Here is a 14,171-nt window from a genome sequence, read left to right on the forward strand (position 1 = left end):
TCAGTTCTGTATTGAAATTGACCCCTCTTTCGGCCACCTCTTTTGATTCTTTACAGGAGCAGCGAGTAGCGGGCTTTTTTTATTATTGTTTCATTTTCTGTGTGCCCTTGAGCTGTCTCCTTTGTTGTAAAAAAAGAAAAAAAGAAAAAGAAATGTAATAACACTTCCAGATTGCAGTAGAATCTATATATAGACGATAGTTAAAACATCCATTATGCGGCATAACTATATTTATGCTACGGTCCTAAGGTCAGCAGTGACTGTATATAGACCATTCATTTTGGGGGGGGCTACTCTTCAAATACTACCGTCTAAACACTAAGGGTTAACTCGTGTATCTGATTGTGAGTTGTTAGGTTGAGATTTTGATGATCATGTAAGGTAGTTTCCATAGTGTTTGCAAGTAGGGATCATCATGCCTAGCTATGGGTTCGAATCCCAGCCTGGGCAGTCAGCATTCAACCCACCCAGCCGTTCGTCCTCCCTTAGCGGGCTTTTTTTATTATTATTGTTTCCTTTTTTTGTGCCCTTGAGCTGTCTCCTTTGTTGTAAAAAAAAAAGTTATATTCTACCCCTTCCTGTTTATATGTTTTGGTTTTCTCTTATCTTACTTTACTTTTCTTTCTTACATTCTTAACCCATTCACTTTAATATGCTCTGTTTTTTTCTTATCTTACACTATTTTCTTTCTTACATTCGACCCCCTCCACCTTATATGTTTTTTGCACAATTTTCTTTCCACTGATTGGCACACTCATTCCCCTCAGACTGGGGGGGCTTCGTGGTGCAGTGGTTAGCACATTCGGCTCATAACCGAGAGAGCCCGGGTTCGATTCCCGGGCGGAGTGGAAAAATTTTGGCGGCTTTTCCGATATCCTACGCCCCTGTCCACCCAGCAGTGAATGGGTAGCAGGTATTAATCGGGGGTTGTGTCCCGTCTTCTGGGATCTGTTTCCTTCTATATTTCCTTCCCCTTCTGTCTCTCTCTGGCATATGACCACAGATGTTGCGCCGACTAAACAAAACTTTTCCCGTCAGACTGGAAAGCACCACCACCATATACCCGGCGGACGTGGTTCTCTTTGAGGGCATCTTGATGTTCTACCAGCCAGAGATACGGAACCTCTTTCACATGAAGCTGTTTGTGGACTCGGATGCAGACACACGGCTGGCCAGGAGAGGTGGGTGCTGATGACGGATTTATTTATGTACTTATCTCTTTCATTTATCTATTTATCTCTTTATTTATTTGTTATTTATGGATTTTGTGTTATTTTGTTTCCTGGTCATATTTTTTTATTTATCTTTCTTATATATTATCATAACAACCTGACATTTCTCCTCTCTACCTCTCAAAACTTGCCCTAACAACACCCCAAATGTTTGATGAGTCGTTAAGTCTTCAATTGCATCAACAAGGCATGATAATGATGGAATGAGATGACAAGTGGGTAGGCGGTGGCTGAGTGGTTAGCGTGCAGGCCCCGCATTCACCGCACAATGGACAACGTCAGTTCGAATCCCCACGTTACCACCTGGGATTTTTCAGTCACCTCCGAGTGGCCTAAGACTACCCACATGCTGTCCAAAAGACCACCCATCAACCCAGACTCTAGATGAAACTGTCCAAGTGAATCAAGAATGAGTTACGGGGGGCAGCATGAGCCAAGCATAACTGGCGCCACTATGAAAATTGCCTGCACCATTACGGGCCCCTGGAGAAAGCCTACCGGCGCTACAGGTAGAGACGTAAAAAAAATAAAAAGTTGAACTCCGAGGTTAAATTCGACTCGCCTCTTCTTTCCAGTGATGCGAGACACGAGGGAGCGCGGCCGGTCCCTTGAGCTGGTGTTGCATCAGTACACCAACCTCGTCAAGCCGGCCTTCGAGGAGTTCTGTCTACCTGTGAGTGTCTTTAGTTACACGAGTTTTGTTTATTCCAGTTATGAAAGCTTGTATGAATCTTCCAGCCACTCATTCTGTCCGCTTGTGTTTATTCCAGTTATGAAAGCATGTATGAATCTTCCAGCCACTCATTCTGTCCGCTTGTGTTTATTCCAGTTATGAAAGCATGTATGAATCTTCCAGCCACTCATTCTGTCCGCTTGTGTTTATTCCAGTTATGAAAGCTTGTGTGAATCTTCCAACCACTCCAGTCCGCTTGTGTTTATTCCAGTTATGAAAGCTTGTATGAATCTTCCAGCCACTCATTCTGTCCGCTTGTGTTTATTCCAGTTATGAAAGCTTGTGTGAATCTTCCGACCACTCCAGTCCGCTTGTGTTTATTCCAGTTATGAAAGCTTGTGTGAATCTTCCGACCACTCCAGTCCGCTTGTGTTTATTCCAGTTATGAAAGCTTGTGTGAATCTTCCGACCACTCCAGTCTGCTTGTGTTTATTCCAGTTATGAAAGCGTGTGTGAATTTTCTGGTTATTCATTCTGCTGGCTTCAATAGGAACAGTGTTTATCCGGATGTTATTCTCGTTTTTTCATTGTTTTTTCCCCTTGAGCTGCTTCCTTTACCATCACAATAAGAAGAGAATGTTAGCCACAGCCAGACTTCAGACCTATACAAAATAAATCCCAGTGATGTTTTGGTCTTGGTCAGTGTCTGGGTCTGGGGAGGTGAATGTGAATGTGTGTGATGGGGTCCATTTTATTGTGTTACGTGTCTTTGTTCATTCCTTTTCTGCCACTTCCATGAATTTGTGTCGGGATTATTCTGCTGAAGCGACGGACCTATTTTTACTTATACTGATTTGTGGCCAGTTTCACGAGGCAGTGTTTTATCTTTTGATCCTATTTATTTATTCTTGACTGTGCATCGTATGTCCTCTTTGATGCGTGAAATGGGGTCAGTGGTGGTGGTGGTGGTGGTGATAACTCGGATCTTCTTTTTTCTTCCTCTCATTTAATGTCTTTTTTTTCCTTATGGTGGTGATGATATTGGTTTTCTTATTATTATTATTATTATTATTCAATGTCTTTTTTTCCCTTATGGTGGTGATAACTCTGATCTTTTTTCTTCTTCTTCTCATTTAATGTCTTTTTTTCCGGTATGGTGGTGATGATATTGGTTTTCTTCTTCTTCTTCTTATTATTATTATTCAATGTCTCTTTTTTTCCCTTATGATGGTGATAACTCTGATCTTTTTTCTTCTTCTTCTCATTTAATGTCTTTTTTTTCCTTATGTTGGTGATGATATTGGTTTTCTTATTATTATTATTATTATTATTATTATTATTATTCAGTGTCTTTTTTTTTCCCTTATGGTGGTGATAACTCTGATCTTTTTTCTTCTTCTCATTTAATGTCTTTTTTTTCCGGTATGGTGGTGATGATATTGGTTTTCTTCTTCTTCTTATTATTATTATTATTCAATGTCTTTTTTTTTCCCTTATGGTGGTGATAACTCTGATCTTTTTTCTTCTTCTTCTCATTTAATGTCTTTTTTTTCCGGTATGGTGGTGATGATATTGGTTTTCTTCTTATTATTATTATTATTCAATGTCTTTTTTTTTTTCCCTTATGGTGGTGATGATACTGATCTTCTTCTTCTTCTTCTTCTTCTTCTTCTCTTTTGATGTCCTTTTTTTCTCTTATGGTGGTGATGATGATATTGATTTTCTTCTTCTTCTTCTTCTTCTTCTTCTTCTTCTTCTTCCTCTCATTTAATGTCTTTTTTTTCTCCCTTATGGTGGTGACAATATTGATCTTTTTTGTCCTTCTAATTTAATGTCCTTTTTTTCCCCTTATAGTGATGATAATATTAATGGTAATAATAAGAAATAATGACAGTTGTAGTATTTTGCACATGGGACGGGTTATCTTTGTGCTTTTGCTGCTCAGATTAGCGAGCCATGTTGTTGTTGTATAAAGTTTATCATAAAATAGTTGCTGTATTCATGACTTCTTTTACAGACCAAGAAGTTTGCTGACGTCATCATCCCACGAGGAGCAGAAAATATTGGTAAGCCGCCTTGATGTTCAGTTTACAGCAACACAACCTTCAAGCCTTTAACATGACCCACACTTGCCTTGTAGTGCCGGTAGACTTGATGCCTTGGGTGGGAATCATGACTCGGAGAAATGATAGTTCACCAGACAAGAACATCATCACTGTATATGTAATGTTCATGATCAGCAGCCTGGTATGTTTTTTGTATATTCTTCATGGCATTGCTTATACAGTAAAAGTCCTAACAAAAATTGCTTCGTAACTTCACTAGGAGCACCTCTGTAAAGTTGTCCGATACTAAATAGCACAGAGCCACACAAGGGCACCAGCACAGAAGGGCCGGGCATAGTGTTGTAGGTGTTAGTGAGTCCAAGTTTAGGTGGCAGAAGGTGAAAACCAAGAATCAAACCTTAGTGAGTGATTGTGTTGCATTTATCACCAATGCTCGTCACAATAACTCCAGACCCATAAAAATCATTCGTCAAAGACTCAGGGCGGTAATACTCATGAAGAAGTTGTCTCTCACAAAAACTCCTGATCAGTCAAGTGGATATTATCATGGTTTTTCACACCTTTATAGAGTCTCATATTTATTTGTAATGTGTACTCCAGTGTGTAGTGACTAGTGTAGCCACAACACCCGTCCATCCTTCACTGGCGACTGAAGGTGTGCTTGCCTCAGGACAACCCTCACTGATCTGTAGACCATTTTTCCTGTAGACCCAGTACATTCCTGCTTCATTTAGTTCACCAGAAGAGGCTTAATAGCAGCATACTACAAGTCAGCCCCAGCCTTCCTTATAATAATAAAACTTTGCCTTGCCCTGGTCAGTCACATAATTCAAGGCAATTCAATCTTCACATGGCAAAGCTTCATTCATGTCTCCATGCTGAGGCTGCAGAGACCTGAGCAGTACAGGTTCACGCCTGGTGAGTCAACAACTGGCTGTATCCTAGCGCTTCATGTACTGGTGAAGAACCGACTTAAGTTTCAACGGGATGCTTGCAGCATATGTCAATCTTGACAACTTCATCACGAGACACTGCAGGAGCTCCTGTTACTCTGCGATTTCTGCAAGGACACTGGTCTGTTTCCCAGTCTGGGGCTGGGAATGTTGTAAAGTATGGGGAGGGGCATGTCCAACTTATTTTATTTGAACATGAAAGTGGACTGAAAATCATAATGGAGCAATGGGGATCATGTTTCTTAATAGTCCCTCTAAGCGAGAAAAACGAGAAAAAATCATCACTCACACAAACCATTTCATAATATATATCAAAGCATTTGTGATCAGTTTATGTATCATCTATTTTGGGGGGTTTATATCATGGCACAAATTTGGCCCGTCACTGCTACCAGGTTAAGGACTTATTGTTAGGAAAAGCCAGTTCTGCTGATGTTAATTTGCCCTGATATGCCTAAAAGTATGAATTATTTGAGGGGCAGTTTTGATCGGTTTTCCTCCTTCCGCACTACACGTGGCTGGTGTGTGGCACCATTCAAAGGCTTTTCTGTTGTGGCTGTTGAGTTCTGCAATTGTCATAGTGAACTAGATTACTTGCTCTTGTACCTGAGTGGAACCATCATGCAGTCTTGTTGTGCAGGTATGTTTTGTTGTACCTGAAATATTTTAAGAGGATATCCTCTCCAGCTGTTGGGACAGTTTGTAAGAAGTTGTGTTTGGTGTCCTCTCAGTCTCTGCATAGATTTTTTTACCCTCTCCAAGAATGAAACTAATTAGCCTGCCATGCTCTTTGCTTGCCTTACAGTTGCCATTAACCTTATAGTGCAGCATATCCAAGAGATTGTCAACGACCGCTCAGGAAATGGCTCCGGAAACGGGACTCACCAAAGATCACGATCAAACTCTGATTCTAAGATCCGATAAGCAAAGACTTGCAGGAAAGGCAGACCCAGACTTGTTTATTTTTGTATCAGCCTTAATCGCATTGTCTACCACATGTAGCTACCCTCCAGGGGTGGAGGGCTGGGGTGTGCTTGCCAAGCTCATTATTTCCAAGATACTCGGACGTTATAGTTTTTCATGTTCAGTTAATGTCTTAGTACATTAAGGTTTTTAACATATATTTTTTTAATATTTTCACATGCTCAGACCAATAGTTCTTCCTACCCACATTGTCTGCAGTACAAACTGTTGATAAGTTACACCGAGGAAACCACTGATGGCACAGAGGAAGCAGGAAGCAGTAAAAATTTGCCAAAACACACACACACACACACACACACACACACACACACACACACACACACACACTGAAGTAATAGGGACTTGTAATGCACAATCTGTGACATTCAAGAGAAGCCAAGCTCAAAACCCACCAGACAGTCTTTTCAGGCCTTCAGACAGCACAATCTGCTCACCTCCATGAGACAGCAAATTGCCTTCACAGAAAAGTTTTTGATTATATTTTTATACAGTTTTTTTATATATTAAGTTTTGAAAACCTGTATCACCCAATACCTCAGAATTTTTACATTCTGATGTTCAATGATATGTTTTGTAGGTATGCCAGTGTTGCTAGGAGACATAGCATAGATTGTAATCACTTGTTTCAAGCTGACATTAACAACAGTATATAATAGCAATCCATATTGATGTGTTGGTAGCAAAGTTAAGGGAAACGAACAACCCAAAGTATAAGGTGGCCCCCAACTTATACTCCGGGCCCCTGATGAGAGCCCAAGGCATGGTGACTGTGGCCCCGCAGGAAGACTCAGTCAGGGCCCGGCCACAGTCACAGCTTTTTTTGTGGTTCATTTTTATTTTTTATGCTAATTTAAAAGAATAGGTCAGTACGTCACAGCCACAATACCTTTCATGCTTTCATGTTCTTCACTGTATTTTAAATGACTGACGTTTTGCCTCAGTGCAAATATTCTTCATTTCTGTCTTCACAACTGAAATTTTGAATAGTTGTTCTGCTGATTATGTTTTAAGGGCGGGTTGTTTCACCCCTGTATTTTAATGCATTTAATTTAAAGCCTTTGGTAATCTTAGTTGTCATTTGCTACCTTCACCTCTCTTCCCATGCAGAACAGTGGTTAAGAGTTACTCTGCACTCTCATAAGTTTGAAATCATTTTTATAGAGAAACTTCATTCCAGTATTCACAGTCGTGGTACAAGCAGCAAAACCCTTTGTTTGTTTGTTCATGACAACACATGAGTTTAGGATCCATGATGTGAGATTCAAGCTTGTTACCTTTTACTCTAAATTTTGAATCCTTCGAATGTTAAAACTCAAGCCTCCGTGCGCCTGTACCGGCACAGACTGCACTGTCACGGCCAGGCACCGCCCTGGCAAAGCAGGAGTCAGTATAAGTATGACATTGACATGAGATGTGACTCACTGACAAGTAAGGTCTGGGCAATATCAATTCCCTGAGTCACAGTCTCAGAATAATGACCTTAAAAAAATCAGCATAAATTCATTCCTGACAATCTAAATCATTGATGTGTTTGTGTTTGTTGTTGTGTGTTGCCCTGCCGTGAAGTCGTGTCTAGTATTTTGTAATTATCTCACTGAATCACTGAGGACTCGGCATTGTCACTGACTGTTGTAAATTGCTGACTTGAACTTTAGAAAGGTGTAGAGAGCCAGAGCTAAGTGTGCGTGTGTTGTCCCTGTGACCTGGCAGTGATGCGGCCACTCTTGTGCTCACGGTGTTTTTAAATGACTGACGGCCTGAGACTTGGTGGTCATGACCACGGTTCAGGAAAATGCAAACCAAAGCTTTGTTTTGATGGATTCATCATTGTTATTATTTAAAGTATTATAGCTGTAAGCTGTTATTGCCTCAAAGCATTGTTTTGGTGAGCTCATCCCTGCTACACTGTCTTTGATATTGACAAGTGCCCGCGCATCACCAGTCATTCACTGCCTCACCAGCACACCGCCAGGCTGTGTGACACACGCACACTCAGCCAAGGCCAGACCAACCATATTCATATTTCTTCCAGACATATGTGCAATATTTGATATAATCATTACAGTAGGTACAATAATTTTAATTTTATATCAAGAAAATTGGCAATAAACAAAAAAGTAAAAACTAATTTTCTATTCACCAGCTCAACGCCTCAACTCTTTCCTGAGGTGTTAGTTTTTTTGCGTGCTGTTAGTGTGGGGAGGAAGGCAGCGGGAGGTGTGTGCCTCGGGGGGGCCATGGGGCAGGGACAAGCCTGTCGTGTCTCATTATGCAGTGTGGACCTTGAACAGTCTCTCTCTCTCTCTCTCTCGCTCTTGCTCTCTCTTGTCTTCCCCCTCTCCTCTCCTCTCAATGGAGGCACAAAAAGCAGGGTTACACCACAGGTTGCTGCCATTATTGCTCATTACAAATTGATAATGTTTGTTCCAACAATAAAAAATGTTAGTAAATGACACATGCTTGTGGAGCCTCATATTTGTTGGGATTTCTAAAGTCTTGCTTGATGGAAACAATGAACCATCAGAAAGTCCTTCATCACAGAGTTACTCACTCCCTGTCACAATTACTCTTTCCCGGGCAGCTTGTCATTTGATGACATTAAATCATATTGAAATATATGCAGAATATCTCATTGGATGTGAATTTTAAAGAATGCCAACAAGATGAGAGCTGAAAACCTATAACATCATTGATCCTTGATTCCATGGGACTCCTGAGGACAGTATCTTTTCCTCCTTCCTTCCCAACCTTCTGATGTGTCGCTCAGTCTCAGGACGGCCGGGTAGATTTTTTCCCATGTCAGAAGCATCTCAGTCTGCCCAAGAAAGCTTTATAGAGTAATTATTGGCACTCTGGAGCAAAAGTGAAAATTAAGTGATATCCAAATTAATTTGAAGTGTGTGTAAAGGAATCTTCATAATTGTGTGTTTTATAATTCTGTGACATTACACCATTTCATTTTTCTTCCCATTGCTAACAATATGTTGCATCCTGGTCCGTGCATGCCAAGGCCACTCAGAAACATGCCATGATTTTATTCCTGGTTAGTGAGTGTCAGAGCACACACACACGGCAACATATCAGGGAACTACCATTGACACACTTGTAGATAGAGGAATGAGTATTAAGGTTGTGCTTTGCAGTTGTTTTGTAGTGACTTTGATTGATCATAATAATTGTGAAATTATACCAATTTTAGATTATGTTTAGTTATGGCCATTTTATATTGACGGTTAGTGATTGAATGTTACATAGAAGATCAGCTTGCATGATGATGATGCCACTTTTTTCACTAGAAACACTCCGTTCCTTGCCAGTGCATTTTTCAACCTCCTTTAAAGATTATAGACTGGCTGTACTTACTGCATGAAAATATTAATTTATCAATGGTCCAGTTTTGTTGGCAGTGTTAACTAATTCTCATGCATGATTACCAATGCCTCCAAATTTACTTTCTCTTGAAATCCATCAGTTGCTGTCCTCCTGATTTACTTTCCACAGAGGCCCACCAACATGAGTTTTGTTTAACTCTAGTTTCCCCGGTAGACTCATGTCAACATCTCATGACTGGTCTTGAAAAATAAGACATGACTAAACTTAGTTTATGCTTTGAACTTTGCAAGGTTGTGGCGGTGTAACCGCTGCCTTAAGAACCTCCACTCTCTGCACGCCACAGTGTGTTAACTTGGCGGTGACCAACGGGTCACTCAGAGACCTGGTGGCTGTGAGAAGGGGACTAAAAGATGCTTATTTGGGCTAATATACAAATTAAAATTGTGAGCAATGATTTATCATCCTGGCCCAAGCCAGTATGATATTTTCAGCAGCATTTAATACTTTACTAATGTGGTTAAAAGCATCATATCCTATTGCCATGTTTTGTACTAAAACAAAACCCAAAACATGTCTATGCCATATAACAATTAACGTGATTGATATTCTTGGGATGCACAAGAAAGGCAGTGCTTGGGGGACATGCACCAGGCTCACCTGCTGGTTGCTCCACCCGTGTCCTGTGCTTGGGACACTAACAGCATCACTCGTGGTGCACTCGTATTATTCATCTTATTTAGTGTTACGGAGGCTACTCCACAAATTTTCCATTCAGTTTGTCCTCCCTATTTTCCTTTTGGTCAACTGCATGCTTGCGAATGAAACTTGGGTTCAGTGAGAATCTAGAAGTAACATTACTTAACTGAAGGAAACAAAGTAGTGCATTACACCAACATTAACAAGACTGTGCCGCCTCATCTCTCACACGTTCCAGTCACCACACACCCACTCGCCACACCTCTCCACACACAAGCAAATTCCAAACAGATAATGTTCTAAGACAAAACAGTCCACATGTACACTGACTTTACATACGCACCTCAGTTGTGGGTGTGGGTGTGCATGTATGTATGTGTGTGTGTGTAAGCATGAGATTGTGCATGTTTCTGTGCATGTATGTGTGCAACACATTCTCTTGTGATGGGTAGCGAACTCCAATATTATGATTTTTCCCTAAGAGGGAAACATTTGCATTATCTTACATTGCTTACTGTGGAAAAAGGTCATAAAAATGTGAGATGTTTCTGGAGCTTGGATGACATCCTCACATGGAGCAATCCATAGCTCTTTATTATCTTGAAAGAGTAATAGTTTCTCATTTATTCATTACTGCTAATTGTTAAGTGTTTGAAAGGCAAGATAATGGCAGACTCATCATCAGTGCTCAGCCAAAGCCACAAGACACTGTATCAGTATATGTCATGATATAATGCATGCTGGGTATATACATATGCTCACTATGAAGCAGTATTTTATAAAGGTAATAGATATCATTAACCTGTGTTTCATTATTCATAATGCTTTTGTTCTCAATCATCTGGCATTAAGAATTTGACGCCTCATTTACATCACTGAGTGTGGTTCATGGTGACGGGATCAGGTTGCCGCCAACTCTGTGCAGCAGAGTGCAGCGGGCTGGCACTTCCAGTGGTTCCTGTGTGGCCTCAGTGAAAGAGGAGGTGAGGGCAAAACGGTGGCTGTTATGAAGCCTCACTGTGACACATTCAGTTTCTGCTGGGTCTGCTCCTTGCCACAAGTCCAGGAGTGTTAATTGATATACAAAATTTAATATAAACAATCATAAGATAATAAAAATAAGAGCTTTGATCTAAGTGATAAATTGGACTGTATGTTGATATATTCTGGGCAAGGAGAAATTAATTAAATGTGTACAATGGAAAACATGACGGCCCAGTGTTAACACACCTCAAAGACTATCTGGCCAGCCCTTTTTGGACGTGTTGCTATTTTGTTTTAAGTTCCATGCATGTTAACCTTCCCTCAGTAATGCATATCCAGTCAAACACAGAAACAGTAATATAAACCTTATATTATAATGTTCTTGAAAAAAAAACCTGTTGACTTCGTCACAGACGGCACCTTGAGCACACCAACAAAGAGTTGTGGGGATGAACGCTTCACCCACAACCCACGGCCAGTGGAGGCTCATCCCATTACCACACTAGTGTGGGGGATATTTTTAGTGGCACAGTGTGTGTGTGTGTGTGTGTGTGTGAATCAAACAGGAGCTCATTCGCAGGCTAACCATTCATGCATACTCATATAATTTTGTGACGCAGCGCTGCACTTCCTCTTAAAATCTTTGTGTTCATGGTTTGGGGTAATGTTATACCATTTGCTGAGGTTTATGCTTACAGGACGAGGAAGATAATGTACATCAGTATACGCATACATAGAGTGTAGACGATTATATTGACAGTAAATAGTTTTTACGAAGCAGAATAGGTCGTTTTATTGGCCTCCAAGATATTTGTACAGTGTCATATACAGTTGTCCCCAACATTTAGACCATCATCAGTAGGCAACTCACAAGTTCAGGAAATGCTCCACAGATAGGATATGCATCACAGCAGTCTCATGTACTCTTATTATAACTTACAGTTTATGGTGTTTTCATTCACTGGCCTTGAGCCCTGAGGCTGTCAGTGTGCGGGGACGACTGTAAACAAGTGTTTCCTGAAGCAGTGTTTTCATAGTTTTCACTGTCACTATCAGGTGGTCACCATTCATCGTGCTGGCCTGTAATGTTGCGTTGGTAGTTGGCTTTACAAATGCAGTTTGATTTCTATTGCAAAATGTTTACCTTTGCTGGTCAGAGCCGGGACTCAGACCCTTACTAGTGTGTGCACTGGACCTGCTTCCCTAGCCTAGGCTGTACAGAACACACTTGTGACGCACACCAACTCTGTACTTCACTCAGGCTGACAGAAAGCAATCAAACATTATAGTTTGTAATGGAAAATTATAAGATGCTTCTTCATATATATATATATATATATATATATATATATATATATATATATATATATATATATATATATATATATATATATATATATATATATATATATATATATATACATGATTTTCATCCCTATACATGATTGCTTTCTGTCGACCTTGTAATAATGTTGGAGACAGAAGCAGCAGACCTTGAGGTGAGTTGCTTTATTTACTGTTTATTTTCATGTAATTTGTAGAGCTGTTTGCCAGAAGGTAACATAACAATATGTGTTCCTAGTAAAGAAAGAACTATATATATATATATATATATATATATATATATATATATATATATATATATATATATATATATATATATATATATATATATATATATATATATATATATATATATATATATATATATATATATATATTAGTATATCCATACTTTTGCTTAAAATAACTTTGTGAGTGAGGTCAGCTTGTTACTGAGTAATATCACCGCTGCCTTGTCATCCGTCCACAGTGATGTGTTTGTCTCCTTGCAGTGGCCATCGACCTCATCGTGCAGCACATCCGGGACATCCTGCGGCCGGGCCAGCTGGAGGATGAGGACCAGCGCCACCACCTCAAGCGGACGCGACACAACTCTGACAACTTTTTCAAGCGGCCACACTAAGGTCGGGGCTCCTAGGGCGTGTGTCTGGTCCAGGGCGGTGTAGCCTTGGGCACACTGATTTCCTACTGAAGCTGATTTTGGCCACTTCTGTTACTGGCATGAAGGGTTGGGATTCCTCAGAGTGTTAGGGTCACTTGTTGATAAGTATGAAGATATTTAAAGCCTTTTAATATATATTTACAGAAGTGTAGATCAAGATTTTTAGTTCAGGAAAAGTTTATGAATTAATATAGTCCATCTAAAGTATATTCTCATACACTGCTTTCCTACATGAAGGCAAAGAAAAGACTGATGTTGGAGGGGATTTTGAACATATTTTGCCATGGCCTGGAAAACAAAGAAGTGCTCTGATGAAGGAGGCCTCATAAATTCAAAGTGACTTTCCTTTCTAAGACCAAACTCAAAATTTTCACTCTGCATTTCCACACCACGTATACACTTCACACACCCACGGACACTTTTATTTCTCCGTCCTCTGTGTCGGGATAACTGTTCATGTGGTCTTAGAGAAGGAGAACAGACAGACAGTTTTTCCTTGAAGGCTGTTGTGTGTGTTGCTTGATGCACACCCAAAGCCTGTGACGAGAACGCTGCCTCACTCATGCCTTGGAATTTATACTTTCGCCAGAATTTTTCAACTCGTATTAGTATTCATGAACAGTGATGTGGCTGGTGCGACTATTGAGATGGAGTTGGTTAGAAGTGTTGGATTTTCACAGAGTTATGTTGACATATTTCAAACTCAATCGTAAAGGAGAAAAAAGCCAACAAAACTAACCAACCACGCCTTAAAAACTGGGTAAAAAAAGACTAATCAGCCACAGTATTCTTGAAGAAGACTAATATGACTTTTAAGCAATCTGGCGTATGTTGCGGAAAGTCATGACGGAAGTGAGGCACGGAAACGGACACTAATAAAGAACAAAAGCACAACCACTACGTATCTCCTGCCTAAAGGAACGCACGTGACCTTTTGTATAACCCTACCAAGGCAGCTACAGCGAAACGGCATTTAGAAACCATTTTGCACCAACACTTGTAACCTTAAACTTATGAAATTTCTCCATCGTTCATGTAAGGTGTAGTTTTGTTCGGAGGCGTAGAGTAGAAGAGTGTGGCCAGCTTCATCATAGCTGCCACGTTGCTACCAAAAGAGACGCTTGAAACTCATATCGATAGTGATTACAATAGTGTTTTCCTTGTGTGTGTGTGTGTGTGCTCTGGGTATGGTCGAGATCTCAAAAAAGTACCTCGAGCAGAAAAATCACCATTGTATCAGCATCG

The 14,171-nt window shown here is 40.3% G+C and overlaps 1 protein-coding gene and 1 non-coding gene across 6 annotated transcripts in view; both read left to right on the top strand.

Moving 5' to 3' along the window:
• LOC127002967 (uridine-cytidine kinase 2-like) overlaps positions 1-14,171 on the top strand; it is a 32,933-nt gene that overhangs the window by 15,869 nt on the left and 2,893 nt on the right. For 2 of the 5 annotated variants that reach the window (XM_050869289.1, XM_050869284.1), the window contains 4 exons: positions 1,039-1,181; positions 1,808-1,905; positions 3,923-3,971; positions 12,757-14,058. In XM_050869289.1, coding sequence (XP_050725246.1) covers positions 1,039-1,181; positions 1,808-1,905; positions 3,923-3,971; positions 12,757-12,887 — 421 coding nt within the window. In that variant the 3' untranslated portion in view covers positions 12,888-14,058. Of the gene's footprint in view, positions 1-1,038; positions 1,182-1,807; positions 1,906-3,922; positions 3,972-5,729; positions 11,705-12,756; positions 14,059-14,171 lie in introns of those variants that run through there. The other 3 variants (XM_050869285.1, XM_050869287.1, XM_050869288.1) reach the window with 2 other exon arrangements.
• On the top strand, positions 776-849 carry Trnam-cau (transfer RNA methionine (anticodon CAU)). Its single transcript has one exon. It is a non-coding gene; the product is annotated as a tRNA-Met (tRNA).

Source organism: Eriocheir sinensis, chromosome 24 (assembly GCF_024679095.1).
Source record: "Eriocheir sinensis breed Jianghai 21 chromosome 24, ASM2467909v1, whole genome shotgun sequence".
Classification (NCBI taxonomy): Eukaryota; Metazoa; Arthropoda; class Malacostraca; order Decapoda; family Varunidae; genus Eriocheir; species Eriocheir sinensis.